Genomic DNA, 26,244 nt, shown 5'->3' with positions numbered 1-26,244 from the left:
TCACAGCAAGGCGGGCCCCCTTGCCCAGAAGACTGGCCCAAACCCCTGCCTACAGCCCATCTTCCAACCCTGGTTTTCAAGGGCCTCAGTTCTGGCAGCTGGTCTCAATTCACAAGCAGACAAGAGCACACCCAGTTAAAACTTGCCACATTCAGGCCAGGGACCAATCACTGCCCGCAATAGGCAGACAGCCTCTGCTGATGACTAGCCTTAAAGAAAAAATGGCCAGGACACAATAGCAGAGCCCACACAGCACACACTGGAGACACTCTCAGAAGCACCAGGCCCTGGGGAACAGGGGACACCATATGGCAGGGCACTACACGACCAGTTTTTCATAAGGCTGTTACCCTTAAGAATAGGAGAAGTACTGGGGCGCCTGGGTGGCTCAGTCAGTTGGGGATCCGCCTTCAGTTCAGGTCATGATCTCAGGGTTCTGGGATCGAGCCCCGTGTCAGGCTCCCTGCTCAGCAGGGAATTTACTTCTCCCTCTCCCTTTATCCCTCCCCCAACTCGTGTGCATGCACATGTGTGCACACTCTCAATAAATAAAATCTTAAAAACAAAACAAAAAAAGAATTGGAGAAGTACCTGACTTTCCTAATACACAGAAGCAAGCACAGAGACTTAGACAAAATGAGAAGACAGAGGAATCTGTTCCAAATGAAAGAACAGGAAAAGGCCACAGCCAAAAATCTAAGTGAAACAGATATAAGTAACATGCCTGATGGAGAATTTAAAGCAATGATCATAACACAGTCACTGGACTTGAGAAAAGGATGAAAGACATGACTAAGACCCTTAACATAGAATAAGGAATAACAAAGCAGAGATAAGGGAACAATAAACGGAATGAGAAACATGCTTGATAGGATGAAAAAAGCTGAAGAATGAATTAATGACCTAGAAAACACAGTAATGGCAAGTAATCAAGCTGAATAAAAGAAAGAAAAAAGAATTATGCAAAACGAGAATAGACTTAGGGAACTCAGTGACTCTATCAAACGTAATAACATTCACATTATAGGAGTCCCAGAAGAAGGAGAGAGAGAGAAAAGGGGGCAGAAAATTTATTTGAATAAATAATCGCTGAAAACTGCCCTAATCTGGGGGAGGAAATAAATATCCAGATCCAAGAGGCACAGAGAACTCTCAACAAAATCAACAAAAGCAGATCCACCCCAAGACATGTTATAATTAAAATGGAAAATACAGTGATAAAGAAAAAAACATTAAAGCAGAAAGACAAAAGGAGACAGTTACATACAAGGGAAACCCCATAGCTATCAGGAGATTTTTCAGCAGACACTTTCTAAGCCACAAGAGAGTGGCATGATATACTCAAAGTGCTGAAAAAAAATCTGCAGCCAAGAATACTATATCCAGCAAGGCTATCATTTAGAACAGAAGGAGAGATAAAGAGTTCCCTAGAAAAACAAAAACTAAAAGTGTTCATGACCACTAAACCAGCCCTGCAAGAAATATTAAAGGGGACTCTTTGAGTGGAAAGGAAAGACCAAAAGTAACAGTATGAAGGTAACACAAAAGCAGTAAAAAACAAATATTTTTGTAAAATATTGATCAAGGAACTCATAAAATAAAAGGATGTAAAATATGATACCATATACCTAAAATGTGGGGAGGAGTAAAGAATGGGCTCAAACTTAAATGACCTTCAACTTAATATTATTATATATATATATTATGTACTAATATAGACTGCTATATGGAGAAGAAGTTATATACAACCTAATGGTAACCATATATCAAAACCCACTAATAAATATGCAAAGAATAAAGAGAAAGAAATCCAAATATATCACTAAAGAAAACCAGAAAACCATATAAGAGAGAAAGATAAGAAAGGATCAGAGAAAATCTTCCGAAACAACCACAAAACAAGTAATAAATGGCAATAAATATCTATCAATAATTACTTTGAATATAAATGGACTAAATGCTCCAATCAAAAGACATAGGGTAACAAATGGATAAAACAAGACCCATCTATATGCTGCCTACAAAAGACTTATTTTAGACCTAAAGACACATGCAGATTGAAAGTGACAGAATGGAGAAACATCTATCATGATAATGGATATCAAAAGAAAGCCAGTGTAGCAATACTTATATTGAACAAACTAAACTGTAAAACAAACACTGTAACAAGAGACAAAGAAGGACACTATATAATAATAAAGATGACAATCCAACAGGAAGATATAACAATTATAAATATTTATACACCCAAAATAGGAATACCCAAATACATAAAATGGTTAATAACTAACATAAAGGAACTAATCAATAATAATACAATAATAGTAGGGGACTTTAACACCCCACTCACATCAATGAACAGATCATCTAAATAGAAAATCAACAAGGAAACAATGGCTTTGAATGACACACTGGACCAGATAGACTTACCAGATGTACACAGAACATTCCAACCTAAATCAGAAGAATACACATTCTTTTCAAGTCCACATGGAACACTCTCCAGAATAGATCACATATTAGCTCACAAAACAAGCCTCAACAAATTCAAAAAGATTGAAGTCATATCATGCATCTTTTCTGACCACAACGGCCAGAAGTCAACAGCAAGAAAATATCTGGAAGACCATAAATACATGGAGGCTAAATAACATGCTACTAAACAATGAATTGGTCAACCAGAAATAAAAGAAGAACTTTAAAAGTACATGGAAACAAATAAAAATGAAAATACAATGGGTCAAAAACCTTGGGATGCAGCAAAGCAGTTCTAAGATGAAAGCTTATAGCAATACCATCCTACCTCAAGAAGCAGGAAAAATCCCAAATAAACAACTAACTTTACACATAAAGAGCTAAAAAGAACAACAAATAAAACCTAAAACCAGCAGAAGGAAGGAAACAATAAGGATTAGAACAGAAATAAATTATATAGAAACTAAAAAACAATAGGACAAATTTTTAAAAAAACAATAAAGGGGCACCTACATGGTGCAGTTGGCCAGGCGTCAGTCTGACTCTCGGTTTCAGCTCAGGTAGTGATCTTGCGGTTGTGGGATCAAGCCCTGTATCAGGCTCCACACTCAGCGCAGAGTCTGCTTGAGCTTCTCTCTCCCTCTCCCTCTGCCCCTCCCACTCATGCTTTCTCACTTTCTCTAAAATAAATAACTCTTTTTAAAAAATCAATAAAATTGATAAACCTCTACCCAGGACCTATCAAGAAAAAAAGACAAAGGACTGAAATAAATAAAATCACAAATGAGAGAGGAGAAATAACACCACAGAAATAAAAACAATTATAAGAAAATATTATGGAAAACTATATGCCAACAAATTGGACAACCTAGAAGAAATGAATAAATTCCTGGAAACATATAACTTCCCAAAACAGAATCAGGAAGAAATAGAAAATTTGAACAGACCAATTATCAGCAACAAAATTGAATCAGTAACCAAAAAACTCCAAACAAACAAAAGTCCAGGAACAGATGGATTCATGAGCGAATTCTACCAAACCACCCTTTAAAGAAGAGTTAATACCTGTTCTTCTCAAACTATTCCAAAAAATAGAAAAGGAAGGAAAAGTTCCAAATTCATTCCACGAGGCCAGCATTACCCTGATTCTAAAACCAGAAAAAGACACCACAAAAAAAAAAAAAAAAAAAAAGAGAGAGAGAGAGAGAGAACTACAGGACAATATCTTTGATGAACACAGATGCAAAAATGCTTAACAAAATACTATCAAACCAAATCCAACAATACATTAAAAAAATCTTTCACTGCAATCAAGTGAGATTTATTCCTGGCACACAAGGATAGTTCAATATTTGCACATCAATCAATGTGATACATTACTACATCAATAAGAGAAAGTATAAAAACCATATGATGGGCGCCTGGGTGGCTCAGATGGTTAAGTGTCTGCCTTCGGCTCAGGTCATGATCTCAGGGTCCTGGGATCAAGTCCCGCATCGGGCTCCCTGCTCCTTGGGAGCCTGCTTCTCCCTCTGCCTTTCTCTCTCGCTCTGTCTCTCATGAATAAAACAAAACAAAACAAAAAAAACATATGATCATTTCAATAGATGCAGAAAAAGCTTCTGATAAAGTACAACAACCATTCATGATAAAAACCCTCAACAAAGGAGGTTTAGAGAAAATATACTTCCAATATAATAAAGGCCATTTTTAAAAAAGATTTTATTTATTTATTTATTTGACAGAGAGAGAGAGAGTATGCACACACAAGCAGGGGGAGAGGCAGAGAGATTGGAAGAAGCAGGCTCCCCACTGAGCAGGCAGCCCAACATGGGGCTTGATCCCAGGACCCTAGGATCATGACCTGAGCCGGAGGCAGATGCTTAACTGACTGAGCAGCCACCCAAGTGCCCCAATAAAGGCCATTTATGAAAAACCCACAGCTGACTTCATCGTCAATGGGGAAGAACTAAGAGCTTTTCCTCTAAGATTGGGAGCAAGACAGGGATGTCCACTCTCACCACTTTTATTCAATATAGGACTAGAAATCCTAACCACAGCAATAACACAACAAAAAGAAATAAAAGGCATACAAATTGGTGAGGAAGAAGTAAAACTTTCACTATTTGCAGATGACATAATGCTATATATAGAAAACCCAAACTACTCCACCAAAAAACTGCTAGGACTAATAAATGAATTCAGTAAAGTGGCAGGATACAAAATCAATGTACAGAAATCTGTTGTTTTCCTATATAGCAATAATGAACCAGCAGAAAGTGAAATTATGAAAATAATCCCATTTATCATTGCACCAAAAATAATAAGATATAAAAGAATAAACTTAACCAAAGAGGTGAAAGACCTGTACTCTGAAAACTATAAAACACTGATGAAAGAAATGGAAGACAACACAAAAATCGCTTCTCGGCCTTTTGGCTAAGATCAAGTGTGGAAGACAACACAAAGCAATGAAAAGCCATTCCAAGCTTATGGATCTGAAGAACAAATATTGTTATAATGTCCACAGTACCCAAAGCAATCTATACATTTAATGCAATCTCTATCAAAATACTAACAGCATTTTTCACAGAACTATAACAACCCTAAAGTTTGTATGGAACCACAAAAGACCCTGAATAGCCAAAACAATCTTGAAAAAGAAAAACAAAGCTGGAGGCATCACAATTCCAGACTTCAGGTTATATTACAAAGGTGTAGTAATCAAAACAGTATAGTACTGGTAGAAAAACAGACATATAGATCAATGGAACAGAACAGAAAGCCCAGAAATGAACCCACAGTTGTTTTGTGCGTGTGTATATGTGTGCTTTTCTTTTTTTTTAAGATTTTATTTATTTATTTGAGAGAGAGAAAGAGAGAGCGAGCACAAGCATGGGAACGGGCAGAGGGAGAGGGAGAAGCAGGCTCCCTGCTGAGCAGGGATCCTGATGCGGGGCTCAATCCCAGGACCCCAGGATCATGACCTGAGCTGAAGGCAATCACTTAACCGACTGAGCCACACATGTGCCCCAATAAACTTACAATTATAGGGTCAATTAATCTCTGACAAAGCAGGAAAGAATATCCAATAGGAACAAGAGTCTCTTCAACAAATGATGTTGGGAAAACTGGACAGCAACATGCAAAAGAAAGAAACTAGACCACTTTCTTACACCATACACAAAAATAAATTCCAAATGGATTAAAGACCTAAATGTGAGACCTGAAACCATAAAAATTCTGGAAGAGAACACAGGCAGTAATATCTTTGACACTGGCTGTACGAACTTTTTCTAGATAGGTTCCCTGAGGCAAGGGAAACAAAAGCAAAAATAAACCATTGGGAGTACATTAAAATAAAAAGCTTCTGCACTGTGAAGGAAACAATCAACAAAAACTAAAAGGCAACCTACTGAATGGGAGAAGATATCTGCAAATGACATATCTGATAAAGGACTAGAATCCAAAATTTATAAAAAACTTATAAAATTCAACACCCAAAAAACAATCTAATTAAAAAATGGGCAGAAGACATAAACAGACATTTTTCCAAAGAAAACATACAGATGGCCAACCTTCACATGAAAAGATACTCATCATCGCTTAACCATCAGGGAAACACAAATCAAAACTACAAGAGATATCACCTCACATGTCAGAATGGCTAAAATCAGTAACACAAAACAACAGGTGTTGGCAAGGATGTGGAGAAAAAGGAACACTTCTGTACTGTTGGTAGGAATGCAAACTGGTACAGCCACTGTGGAAAACAGTATGAAGGTTCCTCGAAGAATTAAAAATACAACTACCCTATAATCCAGCAGTCACACTACTGGGTATTTACCGAAAGAATACAAAAACACTAATTTAAAAAGATATATACACCCACATGTTCATTGCAACATTGTTTACAATAGCTAAGATATGGAAGCAGCCCAAGTGTCCATCCATAGATGAATGAATAAAGAAGATGTGGTGTATATATACAATGGAATATTATTCAGCCATAAAAAAGAATGAAAGCTTGCCATTTGCAACAACATGGATGGAGCTAGAGAATATAATGCTAAGCGAAATAAGTCAGTCAGAGAAAGACAATACCATATGATTTCCCTTATATATGGAATTTAAGAAACAAAACAAGCAAAGTGGGGAGAAAAGAGAGACGAACCAAAAACCAGACTCTTAACTATAGAGAACAAACTGATGGTTACCAGAGGGGAGGTGGGTAGGGGGATGGATGAAATAGGTGGTGGGGATTAAGAGTACACTTATTATGATGAGCACTGAGCAATGTATAGAATTACTGAATCACTATATTGTACACCTTACTCTAATATAACACTGTATGTTAACTGGAATTAAAATTAAAACTTAAAAAAAAACTGTTCTAAACAACCCAAAACAAAAACAAAAACATGTTCCTCAAAAATTTTAAAACAGAAACTATCATATGGTCTGCAATTCCATGTCTGCATATTTATCCAAAAAAAATTTAACCACTATCCAGAAAAGATACATACTCCCACATGTTCATAGCAGCATTACTAACAATAGGTGAGACATGGAAACAACTTAAGTGTCCACTGTTAGATGAGTGAATAAAGAAGTTTGTGTACACACACACACAGGAATATTATTCAGCCATTAAAAAGGAAATCCTGTCATTTACAACTTGGATAGAGTTTTAATACATTACAGTAAGTGAAATAAGTCAGAGAAAGACAAATACTCTATGATCTCACTTCTATGTTGAATCTAAAAAAAACCCAACAAACAAATTCATAGATATAGACAGCAAATTAGTGGTTGCCAGAGTTGGGGGGTAGGGAGCAAAATCTGTGAAGGGGTCAAAAGGCACAAATTTCTAGTTATAAGTTAAATTAGTCCTGGGGATGTAATGTAGGCACGGCTTGAGTACAGGTAACAATACTGTATTTTATACTTGAAAGTTGCGAAGAGAGTAAATGTTAAAAGTTCTCATCACAAGAAAAAACAAATTTGTAACTACGTGTGGTGAGGGATGTTAACTAAACTTATTGAAATAATCATTTTGCAATATATAAGTATATCAAATCATTGTTATACCTCTAAAACTAATACGTTATATGTGATTTATATCTCAATAAAAAAACAAAATAAAATAAAAATGACTAGAAAACACATCAATGATTCCATTAAAGTAGACGTTGAGATTGTCACCTGGCCACCTTGGGTTCCTCATTGCATGTAAACCAGCAGGCAAAGAAAGAGGGCACTGCACTGGCTAGAGTGACTATTAAGGAGAAGTTGTGTTCCTTTGGTACAAAAGGGAAAAGGAGGAATACGTCGGAAATGCAGGAAATCTTTTGGGGTACCTTTTAGAACTGTGTTCTATGATAAATTTTATAATTGATTGCTTCACTTTTTGTTAAATTATAAAATTTACAGGATTCTGTTGCTCAGAAGAAACTCATTGAAAACATAGGGCCAGACTGTGATAAGGAAACAAAGCTATATGTTTCTTAGTATTTGTGGTGTTTCTTTCTTTTTATGTCTTATACAAACCTTCCTACGCAAAAGGGTAAAAGGACGGACACAGAAATGTGGATGCCATCAGCCCCACTTTTGTTTGAAGGTGTGAGAATGCATGAACCAGTAAAAGTGTTAACTGGAATTTAAATCTCACAAATAAGCAGAAAATTTAATTCCTGGCAGACTATATACGGTGTTCACTGAACAATATTAAGAATAAAATACTTCGCAATTTCAGTAAGTTGAAATTTATGGCATAAGGCAAGGAATGGGAGCTACGAGCTCTGTGACTTTGGTAAATTACTTAACGTCCCTGAACCTCGGTTTCCTAATCTGTAAAATGAGGACATGTCTTTTGGAAATGGGAGCTCAGAGAAAAGTCATTTTTTCTTGTCCTAACCCAGGGTTTCTCCACCTCAGCAGTACTGAGATTTCAGACCAGGTTGAAACGTTGTTGTGGGGCCCTGTCCAGTGTATTTCAAGATGTTTAACAGCGTACCTGGTCTCGCCCCACCTCTACCCTCTGTCAATCTGGAGAGACGCCAGTGACACCTCTCCCACAGACATGAGGCTGAAAAAGCTCCAGGCATTGCCAGCTGTCCCCTGGGAGGCAAACCCGCCACAGCTGAGAACCAGTGCCTGAACCCTATGGTTCATCCAAAAAGGATGTGAAAGGAGTGTAGTGGCCCCGCTTCATGGAGGTGACTCAGAAAACTGAGGATGAGGAGCTTCCAGCTGCCAGTGAGTCGCCGAAGTCCTAATTAAATGGACTATTAACAGAGGGCCACAAGGGGCAACCGAAGAGGGTAAGAGGCCGAACGTCCGGCTTCCGAAAATGAAAGAGGCCCACACTATCAGCACTTACACTGCTTCGCTGACTCCTGAGCTGAGCTATTTCCAGAGAAGCGGAGAGCCGGAGGCCGCGGGGAACGCCGCAGGTAGCCAGCCGAGGTGCCGCCCCGCGCCGCCGGGAGGCGGAGTCCCCGCGGGGGCGGTCCTCGCCGCGCCCCACGTGCGAGAGCCCGCCGCAGGCCCCGCCCCGGCCCGCCCCTCGCCCTCCGCCCCCGGAGCGCCTCCGCCCGCCTGCGCGCGGCCCTGCGTAAGCGGCCCGGGGTGGGGCGGAGGCGTTGGCGCTGCCACGTCGTGGTCGCGGCTCGCGTAGCGGCGGCCGCGACGGCAACCGTGGCTCGGGAGGTAGCGGAGGAGGTGGGGCTGGCGCTGAAGCCGGATCCGGATCTGGTGCTGTGTACCGGGGTGGGTGAGAGTCCGACGGGCCTGGAGAGGAGCGCCGACCGCGAGGCCTCCACGGGTGAGGGAGGCTGGGGGCCGGGGAGCGAGAGCGGGGCGCGCCGGGTGTCCTGGGGGCCGTCGCGGGCCTGCCTGCACATTTATCAAACAGGTGTGACTGTGACTGCTGCCCCCGGGCGAGGCGAGCTAGGCCCGGGTGGGAGGGGTCTGTTCCGGGAGCCGCGCATTTAGCTTGGCCAGGTCGGTGCACGTGTGGTTGTAGAGCGCGGTTCCGAGCAAGTTGAGCGGACACGCGCCTGGAGCAGAGAGAGGTTAGGGATGGGGCCAGTGGTCCAGCCGCACAGGGCTGCGGGAGCAGGGACCGGGGTCGAAACTAACTCTTCGCTCAGCAGGCTTTAGCGTGGAGGATCGAGACAGTTGCTCAGTCTCTGCTGCCACTGGTTTTGAACAGGCACAAATGCCCCGACCCCTCTTTTACCCGTTCCTTTCCGAGGTGCACCCCGCGGCGGTCGGGAGCCGCATGAGGACATGCTCCTGCTCCGAAGATCACATCCTGCACTGACTAATTGGGGCTTTCACTGCAGGAAGGAGGGACATCCTTTGTCTCTTTTCCCGGGGCTTGTACCCCTAGACACTATGATTTCCCTTATAAGAGGAGCTGATGTTTATGTAAGCCGAACTCTTAAAATTTCGTACAAAATTGAAATGGGCGATTATGGAATTAGTTTTGTTAGGTTATACACTCCTGAACAAATCTTAGAATGGATCTCAAGAAATCATTTAGATCGGTTCTATTTAGGCAGAATTCGCTGACATTTTTTAGAATTAGAGCTACCTGTCTGGTGTGATGATGTAAAGATTGGTGTCTATTGAGTATGGTATTTTAGAGCTCAAGATGGGAAAGCAAGATAGGATCCTAGTCCCAATTCACTCATTTGCTGTGTTACCTTGGAGCTCCATATGCACGTTTCCTAATCGGTAGTCTGGGAATAACGCCAGATTATAGGGATCAAATAAACGATCAGAAAATACTTTTTAAAATTCTCAAGTATAATTGCCTAGTTTAATAAATATGGCCAGGCCTGTTAAATCCTCGAATAAAGTGTTCTTTAGATTAAAAACTTTGTCAAATTATTATTCAAATTGTCATGAAATCTATGTAGACAAACCCTAAAGTCTCAAACAGCAAACTTTCCCCCGTTCATCATGTACTGAAGTAATGTAGTGATGGCCCGGTGGCTCTGAACGTATGTTAAGCACTTTAGTCTTGGCCTTGGATTATGCTTTTTAAAATTTTCATTCCCAGTGTCTATTATTACTTGTTGCTCTCAGTTGCTTGCTTCTGCAGCACCTCCTCCCTATTTGTATTTTAGTGTGCTGTGGAAGCTGGGAAACCAAATAGTTGAAATTGTGTCCAAAGAATAGTCAACTGAATGAAAACCTGATGATCCTAGTAAAAATGAGTTTGGTGTATGGTTTTTGTGATATCACTTGTGACGATTTGGCAATCTTTCTTCTTTTGGATTTTCTGAAATGTGACCTTCAAGTAAGTCTTACACCATTTGTTATTCATTCACTAGGCACTCATTGGGCTGTAAGGCATGTATGGGCCTTGTAAATGCGTGCTAACTTGGCAGTTAAATTGGAAAAGTTTTGGAGAAATATTTAGGGAGGGATAGGGTTTATTTTTTATTTTTTTAAAGATTTTATTTATTTATTTGACAGAGCAGAAGCAGGGGGAACTGAAGAGGGAGAAGCAGACTCCAACTGTGCAGGGCTCCTTGCAGGGCTTGATCCTAGGACCCTGGGATCACGACCTGAGCCAGGTGACCCTAGGGTTTACTTTTTAAAATCAGTCACCCCAGTGATAATGATACTTAGCCTCAAACAACTGCAATTCTATTTACTGAAATTTCCTGGGTTTGCAATACCGTGGGCGCCTTAAGATGCTAAAATATTATTTCTTTTGTAAACCAAATTTATTTCATTCCTTTCTAAAATCTTTTGAAATTTGGTATCAAATCACATCCTATTTTAACTTTCTCAGCATATTGGGCACCAGCAGAATTTTACTTAATGGGGATGGAGTAAGATAAAGGAAAGTAACTTTAGGTATGGCTTTGTTTTGTAAAATAGGTCATAAAAACATTTTAATCTAATTGCCTGGTTAATGGATTCTTATTTCTATTCAGAATGCTTTGTTTTTTGTATTTTGACATATCTGATACTCTTATTTTCCAAATACAGTTTATAAGTGTTGCTTTTGACTAAATTTTTAACTTGTATAATTAAGTAGGGAATTCATCTTCACTAGTGCATCTTCAGTACTAAAAGTATAGAATCTGTAGTCATGCAGGAATGGCTGCATAATCTGTGGTAACCCGTGCAAAACACAAATGGAGGGCTCTTTGTTGAAAAATTAAGAATCTCAAAACAGTGGCAGCAGAAAGTAGAACCAAGTGGGGGGCCTTGGGCACTGCACAGGTCCAGTGCCCTTGAAGCTGGCTCTGTTGCCTGGTTTTGAATCCTAACTCTGTTCCTTATTGGCTCTGTTATCTTGAGCAAATTACTGTGCCTGCTTCCTGGTCTGTAAAATGGGGATAATAATGATAGACCTTTCATTGTATTTTTATGAGTTAACAAATACAAAGCACTCCATAAATTTTAGCCAATATTATTTTTTTGATCATTCATGGAATAGGACCATCTGATTAAAGAAAAGCATAGGAAAAATAGTATTTACTGTTTAAATTCATTAGTTAAAGGCTTCATAATCCTAATTCTCTTGTGTACCTCCTCTCCCCTTTCTCTCTTGGAAATTATTAACTGTATTTTGTGTTCTCTAGGCTATATTCTATTGTAAACTTGGGCATCTTCATAGGAAAAAGTAATCTAGTTAACTTTAAATTGTTCTAATGTTCATCTAAATTCCCTTTTGAGCTTTCTTTAAATTTCATGGTTACAACTGTATGTTAAATAAAATGATAATCAAACCTGTTTAAATAGTGTGTTGCCCTGAGGAACGAAATTTTTAACTCTCTGGCTTCTGTATTTAATATATACGTTTTACTTTGTTAATAAATATTTAGCCTGGGGGCGCCTGGGTGGCTCAGTTGGTTAAGCGACTGCCTTCGGCTCAGGTCATGATCCTGGAGTCCCTGGATCTAGTCCCGCATCGGGCTCCCTGCTTGGCAGGGAGTGTGCTTCTCCCTCTGACCCTCCCCCTTCTCATGTACTCGCTCTCTCTCATTCTCTCTCTCTCAAATAAAAATAAATAAATCTTTAAAAAAAAAGTAAAAAAAAATAAATATTTAGCCTGTTTATTTGCATACCCAAAAAACAGTGTTGTTACAATGATGTTACTCATCTCATCTTTGAGATGAGCGTAAACCCAAAAGCCTCAGGGATCCAATTATCAGGGACAAACAGTAAAATGCATGCATTAAAGTTAACCTATAAAAAAATCTGTTTCAAGTGGACTGTAAGCTTGTTAAATTTGATATGATTGTTAATCATCACAATTTATTTCCTTATTAGTCTTAGAACCAGGGATAGTGTTTATGGCATAAGATATTTGAGTCATTTTTGAGGGGGAAAAAAAAAGCCCTTTGGTATTCTACATAATAAACTATGATTATTTTTTTATTCTTTCTTTCCTATCCAAGAAAGTTTCAGTTTAACATAAACATATAACCTGTCATCCTTTTTGCAGCCCCTGTACCCAGCACAGTGCCTGACTCATGAATTAATGATGAAAAATATTAAAAACAATTTATAAACATGAATTTTTAATTAGTTGCTAACTAGAATATATCCCATTGAGCACTTGCAGTGTGCCAGGCACTGTTAAGTGCTGTATATAATAATTCATTTCATCCTTCTAATAATTTCATCTCCATTTTACAAATGAGGAAACAGATTGTCAGAGTTGACATTAGCCATAATCACATTTGACATTTGAACACCAGCTTTGACTCCAGAGCTCATGCTTTTTTCTGTCTTAGGTTTACTGGCTCCACTAATTTTGTGATCTTGGGCAGGTTACTTACCATGTGTTGCCTGCATTTCCTCATCTGTTAAAATGGAGCTAATAATCATCCCTATCCTGTGAGATTGTTGAAGTAAATGAATTAGTATTGTGTAAGGTTCTTTGAACAATGCCTGATCCATCAAAAGTGCTGAACAAATTTTAACTTCTGTTACTACATCATGCTACCTTCCCAAAGCCTCTACTACAGTGCAGCATTACCTATAGGGTTGTGTCAGGAGTTGAACGGACCTTTAAGGAAAAGTTAAGGATTGCCCTTAAGCATATTGTGACTTAGGAAATAGGGAACATAATGGGGGTGGGATTATAGGGAAAACCGTTGTCATTAAATGGACTTTTTCCTATTTGTTTCCTTGTTTTGTGGTAATGTTATGGCTATATATCTTTAAATTCTTTGTTTCAAAGAAGCGCTAGAAGCAAGTATCAAATAGAATAGTTTCCTTAACTGGGTAAAGAGATAGAAATGGAAGTTAGGGGGGGTTGTTTTACAGTCTCATAACAGTTGTTAGGAAGACTCTGTTCTAGCAACTCTGTTCCACAGACATGCCGCTGCTCCCATTTTTATGCTTTATTCTATCCTTCTATTTGCTATTTAGTCTGTTTTATTAGACTACACCTAGTAATCTGCCCATTTCTGAGTGTTCAAAAAAGAGGACAATACCATAAAATGACCCTTTTATAATAGCATGAAAAACACTGGCTATTCTTAAGCTGCCTAAATGCAGCTGAGAAACTTACATTATAGATTTTTAGAAAATCTGGTGTGAAAATAAAATCCAACAGATACCTTTAATACGAATCTGTCATAGCTAAGACCAGATATTAGAATGAACGTGGAGAGTAAGTAATCTAAGCCAGTTCATCAATTATCTTCTGTTCATGGTTCATATAAACAAATAACATACCCAGTAAGTCTTAGTGGTAAGACCAACAAATAATTGTGGAGCCCAGTAATAAAATCCAGTAACGAAAAAAAAAGTAAAAGCTCATGTTAAGTCAGCTATTCACAGTGCTATGCTAGCACCAACCCATAGGAAAAATGTTTTAAGATTTTATTCATTTATTTATTTTAGAGCACGCACGTCAGCGTGGGGAGGGTCAGAGAGAGAGAATCTCCAGCAAATTCCGCCCGGCACAGAGCCCAATGCTAGCTCGATCTCATGACCCTTGAGATCATGACCCAAGCAGAAACCAAGAGTTGGTCGCTCAACCACTGAGCTACCCAGGTGCCCCAAGAAAAATGTTTTAAAATACTTGCTAGAAAATATGGTTTTTAGTTTAAAACTTATAAAGTCAGTCACTTCTTTACTATCTGATGTTCACCGTGAGTTTTCTATTTATCTGTGGTTGTGGCATTTATGTGAGATTCAGGATAGAATGAGTTATCTTGCATATGTGTTCATTTTTATTAAGTAATAGAATTTCTCACTGATCCTAATTCCATATTAAAATGCCTTACCATTTAAAATTGTATTTTAGATCTTACTGCAAAGATGAAACCTGATGAAACTCCTATGTTTGACCCAAGTCTACTCAAAGAAGTGGACTGGAGCCAGAATACAGCTACCTTTTCTCCAGCCATTTCCCCAACACATCCTGGAGAAGGTTTGGTTTTGAGGCCCCTTTGTACTGCTGACTTAAATAGAGGTAGGGACTCAGTTTACAAATCCTGGTTAGAATTACACAGTTGGTCCTTGATAACATGGGGGTTAGGGGCACCTGACCCCTGTGCATTTGAAAATCTGTGTATAAACTTTGATTTGCCAAACACTTAACAGCTTACTGTTGACTGGAAGCCTTGCCAATAACAGAAATAGTTGATTAACACGTTATATGTGTTATGTACTGTATTCTTAAAGTAAGCTAGAGAAAAGAGAATGTTACTAAAATCATAAGGAAGAGAACATTTATTAACAATACTGTGTTTATTGAAAAAAAAAGTGGACCCATATAGTTCAATCCTGTGTTATTCAAGGGTCAACTGTAATTGGCATTCTATTTTCTCCAGAAACATAATGGTGCTGATAATTTTAAAAAATAATGTTTGACTTTTGAATTATTTTTTGTACTTAATTTTTTTTAAAGATTCTATTTATTTTGAAGTAAGCTCTACACCCAACGTGGAGCTCGAACTCATGACCCCGAGATCAAGTTGCATGCTTCACTAACTGAGCTAGCCAGGTGCCCCTTTTGTACTTAATTTTTAAAGTGACTGAGACAATTCTAATATATATATATCATGGCTAAGACCAGGTATTACTGTGAAATATTTCAAATGACTTAAAGTACAACAGTACTCCTTCCTAATTAAGAATCCAAAAAGACTTTTCATAAAGGTAAAATTATCATTTATAATGGCACATAAGGAAAAATCTTCTCTAAGAAGCTGGATGGGGAATGAGGGTAGAGATAATATGCCTTGGATAAGTTGCAAAGGTTTTGTTTACATATATTTCTTTTTTTAATGTCTAAATTCTCCAAATGATTTCTTTAAATTTAATACAAAATCAACTTTTTCATTTTTGTAATAAAAAAAGCAACTTTTTCATTTTCTTTTTGGTAGGAAATCTAAAGAAACTAATTTTGGCCAAACTAATTATTCAGCATGTAGAAATTAAGATTCTCAAAGTTCTAAAATGTTCACATTAACATTTATGAAATTAATCAGGAATCTTTAAAAATTAGTCTCAACAATATTGTATATATTTTATTTTAAAAATATTACCATATTTGGCCATAATAATAATCTTGCACCAAAGCATGTATTTGGGAAAATTTGGCATTCCCTGCATCAAATTGAATGCAAATTACATACCTGCTGGTTTTATAAATCTTGAATCATTAAGGGTCTGCACTATTCCAAAAATCTCATGTAGGCAAAAACCTTGGTAGAACCTATTGTTTTATGTAGTGATTATAGAAAGAACAGGTTTCAGTTTAATCTTTTTAAATAATAAAATTAATTTTAAAATGATTACATAAAGTTTTGAAAACACAAGTGTCCATAACCCCACCAGCTTCACACATTGCTTTTTTGATTGATCTTTTATTTGGTCTTCTCATGATTTGAAATCTGTTTTTCAAAACTAGGTTTTTTTAAGGTACTAGGTCAACTGACAGAGACTGGAGTTGTCAACCCTGAACAATTTATGAGTAAGTACTACAGCCTCTTTTCCTGAATGAAAAATAAAGGGAAACAAGATTTTTCATTTGGAGCTATGTTCAGTGTCTACTGTGTTTTTTGTTCAAATAGTTAGAAATTATTCATACAACAATTAGCTATTATTTAAATGTTTAATGTGGCTAACCTGTTCTAGAATCCAAGTGTAGTAATTAACATGTTTTACAAAATACCTGACTTTTAGATAATTACTGTAGCTAGGTGGCAGCTCTAGATTGTTTTATATTGTAGTATTTTTCATGTGGTTAGGTTATTCATGGAAATTTCATCACCAAATAAAAAAGGGTAAGAAATTATGTTCTAAATTTAATTTGTTTATATTGAATTTTAAGATCAACTGGTATCTTCGAATTTATAGTTCAGCCCCCCTTTTTTATATATATGAGAGAATGGAAATCCAGAAAGGTCAAATGACTTAAGATCACAAGTAGTTATTGGTAAGGAAAAGACTAGAACCTTCCTGATTCCATCCAGTGCTCTAACACTATCCTCCTGTTTTCTATAATTTCATTTCCTTCACTAGGTAATTTTGTTTTGTACTCTATCTGACCCTCCCCCAAGATGAAGATCACCATTTTCTGATTCTCATTGTTTTCCTTTATTGAATTTATTTCTTCTTTCCCCTCCAGAACCCTTTCTAGAAGAAGACTATGGAAATAAACTATGTGAGAATATTAGGCTCAGTTTTTATTCCTGAATTCCTCTTTGCATGCATATCAGATTAGATGAGAAGCCCATTATTTTGGCAATTTAAGTACTAAAAATCAATTTGAGAGGAAAGTATTCCATCTTTGCTCCTATTCTATCTATGTGACTTTGGGATGATTACTTAGAAATGGGAACATTTTTCACCTACTTCACAAGGTGCTTTCAAAACAAGCAAAACTGAGGACTCTGTTTCTTAAAAAGCAAGTCATGGAGTCATTAAACACTTCAGGTCACAAAGGGAAAACTGAAAACTACTTTGTCAAAATATTTTGAAGCCCGAAGACTAAAAATTACAGAATGGAGCCATGTAAACATTCTTATAAAATTTGCAGTTTTGTTCTATTCAAATATCAAGTGTAAATGTTAATTTGACTTTAAGTAATGAAGATATTAAAATTCATTAGTCACAGAAGTGGCAACATCTACAATTTATTTGTATTATAAGTGCTGTATTATAAGTGCTGTTCACCTGTAATAGCTGTTAATAGTTGTACTTTGCTAGCAGACTTTTAAAATGTACAGACCATATTTCCATTGATAATGATTGGTGATGTTTTAATCACTTGGTCATTAATATTAATATTTTATATTTAATGATATTAATATTTTCTTAAATCACCATGATGAAAGAACTTTAAATATTCAATATGAAATAAGCTAATCCTAGTATTTTTATGGCACCTACTAAAGTTTAATGTCTACCACATAATACTCTTCCAATTAATACACAGAATCTTTTGAGCACATGAAGAAATCTGGAGACTATTATGTTACAGTTGTGGAAGATGTGACTTTAGGACAAATTGTTGCCACGGCAACTCTGATAATAGAACATAAATTCATCCATTCCTGTGCTAAGGTATGTGTTCACATTAATGCTTATGAATAAAACAGGTGTTTTCTAGCAAAACTGACTTTGAGTTTCCATTAGACAAATCTATTTTCTCACTGCATTTCATTGTAAAATGAGAGCTGTACTGCCCTGAATAAAGCTCTCAGAAATCACTTAGTAACATTTTCCCATTGTGTTCTGGAAATTAGGAGGAAGAAAATGTATTAATAATCTGAATTGTTTGCTAAAAATTTTTCTGTAAGGTGTCAGATTTGGTATAGTCCTAGAGAAACCAAGTCAGCATCATAAAATTTGGCAGTAATGATTAGAATACCTGATGCTATTTTTTACACAATACTTTGTATATAGATTAACACAAATTCTCATCAGTTTCCAAGGAGTTAAAGGGTTTAGAATATAATTGTCCTTGAACAACATGGGAGTTAAGGACAGACCCACCCCCACTTCCTGAAGTCAAAAATCTGCATGTAACTTGACTTCCCAGAAACTACTAATAGCCTACTGTTTACTGGAAGTGTTACCAACAACATAAACAGTTAACACATATTTTGTATGTTATATATATTGTATATGGTATTTTTATAATAAAGCTAGAGAAAATGTTAAAAAACAAGGAAAATACACTTACAGTATGGTATTTATCAAAAAAATCTGCATAAAGTGGACCTGTGCAGTTCAAACCCATGTTGTTCGAGGGTCAACTGTATTCTCTAATTGTGACATTTCTAATGCTCGTTCACTACTTGTGACTCACATGAGAACATAGGTAATCAATGAAAATAAGATAGGAACACTTGGAATGTATTCTGTGAAGTATGAATTTTGGTGGTGTTTACTAGAAATTAATAAATTGTATTTGGATGTTTGAAATTGCTATTAAGCAAGGAGTAAGATGGTGTAGTATGAACATGCCAAGATTACATTTTGGTGATGTGGATTCTGAAATCTGCTTTAAAACAGTGGGGTGCGAAGATTTAGGATATAGACAAAACAGGATTAGGTCATAAATTGATTCATTATATTATTTCCTCCATAATAAAAAAGGCTTGCATTTTGGTTTTTGAAGTTCGTTTACAAAACATTTATCTATGAATTATGTCACTTGTTGATTTAGCTAAAAACAAAACTACGTGCCTAGTCCTTTAAACATTGTAAATATTTTCAGAGAGGAAGAGTAGAAGATGTTGTTGTTAGTGATGAATGCAGAGGGAAGCAGCTTGGCAAACTGTAAGTAGGCAGAAACAAAGTATCCCTGGTTAGATACTTTCCCTGTTTCTCGTAATAGTTTCTTGCTATTTGTTAAAAGATGTTTTCCTGTTTGAAGTTCTTTTTGGGTGTCACTAATTAGGCTGACTCTGTAGCTTAAACTAAATTTAATGAAGAAACAAAGTATTTATATGTTTTATCATATAAAGGTTTAGAAATTGGAAGTATACTGTTTTATAGACTGTAACATTTTTATTAACTTTCACTTTTAGTAACAGTATTCTCCTACTAGTAGGAAACAAACTTTGGCTAAGTGATCAACCCATCTCCCAGTCATATTTAAAAACAAAGGAAATGTTCTGTCTTTTAAGTTTTTGAAACATATACTAAAATAGGTTTTCCTGTATAATCCTCTATGCATTTATCTAAATCTTTTAAAATAAATTCAAGCTTCATAGGTTTATTGCCTATTTTATAAGCTAGAACTAGCTTAATACCATCTCTTCTGAGTTTTAAGGAATTCACTCAAATATTAAGTACCTGCTCTGTGCAAGATATTATTCTTATATTATGCAAGATAATAAGGTATTTGGGATACATCAGTGAACAAAACAGACCAGCTTCTACTATTCTAGTCCACTTAATTTTGTCATATCTTTTATAATTTAATAACTTCAGCCAAGATGTTCTGTCTTCAAAATGATACAACTTTTCAGTCTATGCAAACATGAGAAACCCCCCTGGGCAAATTTTTGTAGATCTTTTCTGTTTTTTTGTCTCCCTAAGGCAGAATCACTTTTTTTTTTTTTTTAAAGATTTTGAGAGAGAGCCAGCAGGGGGAGGGGCAGAGAGAGGAGGAGACTCCCCGCTGAGCAGGGAACCCAAAGGGGGACTCCATCCTAGGACCCTGAGATCATGACCTGTGCTGAAGGCAGATGCTTACCACACTGAGCCACCCAAGTGCCCCTAGAATCACATTTTTTTTTTTTAAAGATTTTATTTATTTTATTTACTTATTTGAGAGAGAGAATGAGAGCGAGCGAGCACATGAGAGGGGGGAGGGTCAGAGGGAGAAGCAGACTCCCTGCCGAGCAGGGAACCCGATGCGGGACTCGATCCTGGGACTCCAGGATCATGACCTGAGCCGAAGGCAGTCGCTTAAACAACTGAGCCACCCAGGCGCCCTAGAATCACATTCTTATACTGGGTTTGGATTCTTTAAGGATTTGAAAAATGTATCCTTTTTTGCTTTGTTTCTATTTCATATTAATTAGAGCAATCCAGAGTTAATCTGATATATGCTTTCACAAATATTAGCTTTAAAATGATAAAGAACAAAGCCATTATTTACTCATTTCATGTGGGAATGCTGACTGTTCCTAAGCAGTCTGAATAGATTTAGGAAAAAAATTTAAAATTTTGGCCATGTTTTTTAAAAGATTGACAATCTCTAGTGTTAAAATTAATATTAAACCTATTTTTAAAGAGGGTTTAGGGTGAATTTAGTATTGTCCTATTTATTAATGCACTAGTGATTACTAGATAAAGTATATTTGAAACTAAAATGCTTTGGGTGAATTAAATGCTTTTCCACTCAAAATTTGAATATTTAAATGAATACAGTGAGAAAGGTCATGTTCTAAACCTGTTTCTAATATAAATTTGATGTTATTTATGTAATTTTTATTCATTCATACTAAGTTACTCAAATGCATTTTTATTAACAAATGCTCTATGCTCCCCCCCGCCTTTGAATTTCAGGTTATTATCAACCCTTACTTTGCTAAGCAAGAAACTGAACTGTTATAAGATTACCCTTGAATGTCTACCACAAAATGTTGGTTTCTATAAAAAGTTCGGATATACAGTATCTGAAGAAAACTACATGTGTCGGAGGTTTCTAAAGTAAAAATATTTTAAGAAAGACATTTGTCAAAAGAGCTAATGCAACAAGGCGATACTCTTCCTAGAGTTAAAATACTTTGTTGCTGCAACCCAGTGACCTCCATAAGTACTGGATTGAAAGAAAACATTGTAATACAATAAATATAATGACATTTAGAAGATTACTTTGGGCTCGTGGGACATGCCGTGAGTTTAGATTACAAATGAGTATTATAAAGGAGATGATTTTTAACCAAAGGAATATATTTTTAACTTGAATCTTTTCTTGCATTGTATTTTTCTAAAGTTTGCTTCATTTCTTTGTAGTTAGAGTATAGGTAGTAAGGAGTTCTGTGTCTGCTATCTGTACTGCTTGTTAAAAAAAAAAAAAAAAGCATACCATGAATAAGGCTGTTATCACATTCATAAAATGAATATTTTGTTTCAAAGAAACACCAAAAACCACTTAGGAGTGTTATCATTTTTCCACATATCATGTGAAATTGGATAAGATGTAACTAAATGTAGTCCAGTCCAACATCTGTTGATCCTAATTCTATATCGGTAAACAACCTGGTCAGCCTTTTAAAGTAGAAATGAAAATTATAAAATGTAACGAGATTCAAAGTAAAGCAATCTAAGTGCACATCTAAAAGTTTATATAATTCTTACGCAGATAAGGTACCACCTGTCTTATGTGAAATATAATTACTCATTTGTTTAAAATACCTAAGAGCAAATATAAGGTACTTTTTAACAGTGAATTAACAAATCTTGGTACATTACGTATTTCTAACCTGATTTCTCATCATCGATGTCTGAAGCCTTTCTTCTGAGTAACATTTTTATGAAAAATAAATGACAAAACTGAGTGGAATATTTAAATATGTATCATACTGCATTTGTTACATCCTTAAAATGCTGATGGAAGCTTTTCTATTTACTGTGATTGTCATGGTACTATTATTCTGGTCACTATCTTGTTTTGATTTTATTTATTTTAATTATTTTTTCAAGTTGAAGGATTCAATATTTTATTAATTGTTCTGATCTTTTGCATTCCATGTTACATTAAACCTGTTCATACGATGAAGTCTTTTGTTAGAATTCTAATGTCTTTGTTTTTCTTGAGTTCTCAATTGAACTCTTAGGTCACATCCTGGTTCATAAGATTTCAGTTTTGTGTACGCTTTGTAAAATTAACTGGGAAGATAAAGACCAACCACTTTTTATCCCTGATTCACACCTACCTCAACTGGATTTAGGATTTCTCCTTGCAGTAAGCTACAGTTGGCTTTCTAAAACAACAAAAAGCCTTCACCAGTAGAGGGTTCACTACTTACCTGCTAACAACCTATGCATATGAAGTGATCTGTCTCTAGTGAAAGCAACAAACCTGCTTTTTGCCTTTTCAGCCAGTTTTGCCATTTCAGGAGTCCTACAACTGTAGCATGACAGTAGCTTTATTAGGTACATTCTAGTAATTAAAACCCATGTTAAAAAAGCGTAACAGAAGGCAAAATTAAATGCTTTATCTTTCTCATTTCTGAACAATTTGAAGTAAAACTGTCTACAAGGTTAGTATTTAAATAAATCTCTTTAGTGTCCTTAAGGTCTTCTCTTAAGTCCTTCCTACAGGAAATAGAGTTATAAAGTACAGTAATAAAAATTGTGTCATTGAGCAAAATGGTGATCTATATTTAGCTTTAGTTAGCCAGAGTATGTTTAAAATTTTCTAAGCCATAATGAGTAAACTTGAGTACAAAAAAAGCTGCATAAAACATTTCATAATATATAAACTATATATTCACATTTTAAAGCATTTGTTTTTGAAAAGGTAGAATGAAGTGACAGCTATGATTTTTATCATGCCTCACATATTTTGTTTATTTGTATTTCCCTGACTCTAAGATGCACTTATTTTTCCAGTAACATTTTAGGAATCAGGATGCATTTTATGATCAGTGGCTTGCCACAATTTATTCAACAATATTTTCCCTTTTAGTGGTATGTAAAATAACAGTGTGGTGATAGCATCTTGGATTTGATGAAAAATAGTATGTAGGTAGGCTGACAGGGAAGATGGTACTGTCAAAGCAAGAAGTTTTTTTTTTTAATGGGCTAGAAGCTGTTCTGTGGATGACCTATATACCCTTTCCTTCAGACACGAATTCCCTCACTTCCAACTCCAAATATGTTCAACTAATCTCAGAAATATTCTTGAGCTAAAATTCAGGCCTTGTCTGGATTACTGATCATATTATTTTTGTGTGTGTGACCACAGAGTTTTGGAAAATACTCTTAAGTGCTTCTCAACGTCCACTGTTCATTCATCCTGGGTTACTTTTATCTAAAAGACAATAATCTAAAGTTCTGAGGCATAAACAGTATAAATGAGCATTTCAATCTTTTTGAGGTATAATGGCACAACAGTTTTAATACAACCACCAGTCTTCACAAAATAATTTTAATACTTTGTGCCTGGGCTAGCAGCATCTTGCACTGTGACATTCCTATACATACATAAGCATTTTATCCAAGTACAAATGTTAAAAGCAGAGTAACTTAAGCAATTGCCTATACAAAGGTAAATAGACATTGTAGGTTATTTTTCTTGAATCATTTTGCTGCATAGTAAATTGCAATTACATGTCAGTATAATGTTACTGATCTATAGAATACACTTTGAACTGTGAGGTATGGCAACTCCCTATGAGAGAGCTAACATGTAAACCTGAATATTTTGATTTTTTTTTTTTTTAGCTGCCATGGATGGGTAAGACAAAAAAAAATCCAGCATTCAAAGATCCTAGAAACTTTCTAATCTAATCAATTAAAATAAAATCCTTTAGTAATTCTCAGCTATTTCCTATCATTTCCATATTGGAGCATTGTTGAATGGACAAAGATGAAGTAAATACTGAAGTGAAGCTAAGTTTGTTATGGAATTATGGATTAAGCCAGTTATTAAAAAAAAATCCGCCAGGTAACTGCTCATTTACTTTACATCAAGTTGAGATCCCGATGTGTGTGTGTGTGTATACACACACACACACATACATATATATATGCACCCCAACTTTATAATTCAAGATTGCAGTTAAATACTTCTAATTCACTTGAATTACCATGGTAATAAGACAATTAGAAACCTTATATTTTCTTAAAAAGGACATGCTTAACATTTTCTGACATTACTTCTAAACTCAGATGAAGCACAAACTCCCCCCACAAAACAAATATTCCGCTTTAAAAGTTAAACAGTTGAGAGTTGGTAGCAAAAGCTATCCCGGTTTAACATTTCCACCAGAGACAAATAAAGGTTTAACCGCTGTTTAACAAGCACCCAATGGATAAGAAATTAACATGAACTAATTAAAATTAGAAGGTAATACTGCCATTCCAGTTTGAATATTTTCAATATTTGTTTCATACTTTTAAAGTGGGACAGTAAAGCAGTTTTCCTGTTTTGCTGCAATTTCAGTTTAAATCCTTGCCCAGATTACATATTTAAAATTGGATGCTGTATCACTCATACATTATTCAAATTCAGAAAATAAATCATGATTGGTTAAATGTATTATAGGTAACTATCACAAAACATCCGTAGAAATAAAGGAATTCCAAAAATGGAACCAAACAGAAGAAAGACTAGAAGAACTACCAGAAGTGGTTGAACATTAGGTCGAAGAATGGATCCAAGGTAAAACAAACGGGGTGTTTGTACATGAAAGAAAAAATAAACTTCATGTTTTGTCCCCATTAGTACTGTACTCAAGAAGATGATAGTCCCTTTTCCTAGTGTTCAAGAGACAGTCTTTAATATACAGTGCTGGGCAGGCACTTTAGTGACAACATAAAAATTACAGTGGTTAGAAAAAGTGGAAAATTACCAGCTTTAAATTAGTAAATGACCAAATCTGTATTTTTGGCCTAACTACTAGAGAGGATATGTGTATTTAAGAAACTAATTTTAAAAATCTTAACTCCCTCATTTTAAAACCTAAATGTACTATAATGAAGATTCTTTTAAGCAGCGTTTCTGCCGAACGAAGAAGCATCATAGATTATTAGACTGCAAGAGAGATCTCTGCTGACCTATGTAGTGATCCAAATACAGGAAAGCTGTGTTACCTGCCAAGTGGAATTTCTGAACACAATGCAAATCTTGACTCTACTATAGACTACCACACCAAATGACCTAATCACACAACAGAATACAAGACCACAATGAGATTAATAGGCTGTTTTCAGGGTAGTAAATAGGTGAAGGGATCAGAAGAGGAATACCATCTGGGTCAACAGGAATTAACTCTTAATTAATAAAGCAATTTTAATTTCCACTCTCCTGTTATGCTGGATAAAAAAAAGCACTTACTGTATTATCTTACAATGCAGGCAAGAAAGCAAAGAAGTAACTTGGTGTAATGGGTTATCTTGCATAGTACCTACTGGTACCAAGGGAACGTATGGAAATCATTCCCATCAGTAAAGCACCTCGAGAGAGGACTGAGAAAAGTGAGATATAAACGAGTTTTGTTTGTGCTACCCTAAATCAACTACAAAAAGTTAAAAACACTCCTCTCCTTCCTCATGGCATACTTAAAATAGCAAAAATGTTTTTCTTAGAACAATCTTTATAAATAAAAATATGGAGAATTAAGGATCCATAAAGTGACTTTGCTAATGCAAATTATGGGGGAAATTTGGATTAACTCAATGTAAAGAATTAAAACACTTAATTTTAAATACAGTGAAGTTTCCCACAAACCACTTTCCCCAATAAATGCATCTTCAAAGAAAAGCTGCTGAGCCAGAACAACCTCACAGAATCATTAAGACAACATAAAATGAAGGAGTAAATGTTCCATATTCCAAATAATTTACTGAGGTTTCTTTAAGCCTCAGACTGTTTTAACTAATTTATAGTTAAAAAGAAAAATTACAGAAAAATGTTTAAAACTTTGTACTGTTCTACATACTAATTTAAAGGTCGTGAGATTTATTTTTTAATTTTTTTATTGATGCAAGGCACTTTTCTTTTTTGGGCTTCATTTAGAAAAAAATAGTGCTACACTGGTTATTCTACTTAGAACTATTTTGGACAAAGAAAAAATGGGCTAA

At 36.1% G+C, this 26,244-nt stretch overlaps 1 protein-coding gene and 1 long non-coding RNA gene across 14 annotated transcripts in view; one reads left to right on the top strand and one right to left on the bottom strand.

The window, feature by feature from the left end:
- Window positions 1-9,031, bottom strand: part of LOC123861601 (uncharacterized) — a 207,623-nt gene extending 198,592 nt beyond the window's left edge. For 6 of the 7 annotated variants that reach the window (XR_008508124.2, XR_008508127.2, XR_008508125.2 and 3 more), the window contains exon 1: window positions 8,858-9,031. This is a non-coding gene — a long non-coding RNA (uncharacterized LOC123861601). The remainder of the gene's footprint in view (window positions 1-8,857) is intronic. The other variant, XR_008508122.2, reaches the window with a different exon arrangement.
- A 78-nt stretch (window positions 9,032-9,109) lies between these two features.
- GNPNAT1 (glucosamine-phosphate N-acetyltransferase 1) lies at window positions 9,110-22,213 on the top strand. Of its 7 annotated transcripts, none has more exons than XM_045900873.3 (7): window positions 9,123-9,246; window positions 10,614-10,786; window positions 14,768-14,935; window positions 16,379-16,441; window positions 17,909-18,036; window positions 19,196-19,257; window positions 20,998-22,213. In XM_045900873.3, exons 3-7 carry the CDS (start codon window positions 14,782-14,784, stop codon window positions 21,143-21,145), a joined length of 555 nt encoding a protein of 184 aa, XP_045756829.1. In that variant the 5' UTR covers window positions 9,123-9,246; window positions 10,614-10,786; window positions 14,768-14,781; the 3' UTR covers window positions 21,146-22,213. The 7 variants fall into 7 exon arrangements, with proteins under 7 accessions (XP_045756828.1, XP_045756829.1, XP_045756830.1 ...); XM_054513712.2 differs by having other exon boundaries at window positions 9,162-9,301; XM_045900872.3 differs by lacking the exon at window positions 10,614-10,786 and having other exon boundaries at window positions 9,110-9,246.
- Window positions 22,214-26,244: the final 4,031 nt, after the last annotated feature.

Source organism: Mirounga angustirostris, unplaced genomic scaffold (genome assembly GCF_029215605.1).
Source record: "Mirounga angustirostris isolate CCGP_5_RB_7025 unplaced genomic scaffold, mMirAng1.0.hap1 SCAF_9, whole genome shotgun sequence".
NCBI lineage: Eukaryota > Metazoa > Chordata > Mammalia > Carnivora > Phocidae > Mirounga > Mirounga angustirostris.
Note: the sequence above shows the minus strand (reverse complement) of the source record. Positions and strands in the feature narration are given on the sequence as shown.

What these genes read in the sequence shown, in the direction of transcription:
- GNPNAT1 (XM_045900872.3), top strand. Translation starts at nt 14,782, where the DNA reads ATGAAACCTGATGAAACTCCTATGTTTGACCCAAGTCTACTCAAAGAA. An exon ending in TCATCCATTCCTGTGCTAAG is followed by an intron (nt 18,037 to 19,195) that starts GTATGTGTTCAC and finishes AAATATTTTCAG; the next exon opens with AGAGGAAGAGTAGAAGATGT. An exon ending in GGGAAGCAGCTTGGCAAACT is followed by an intron (nt 19,258 to 20,997) that starts GTAAGTAGGCAG and finishes TTTGAATTTCAG; the next exon opens with GTTATTATCAACCCTTACTT.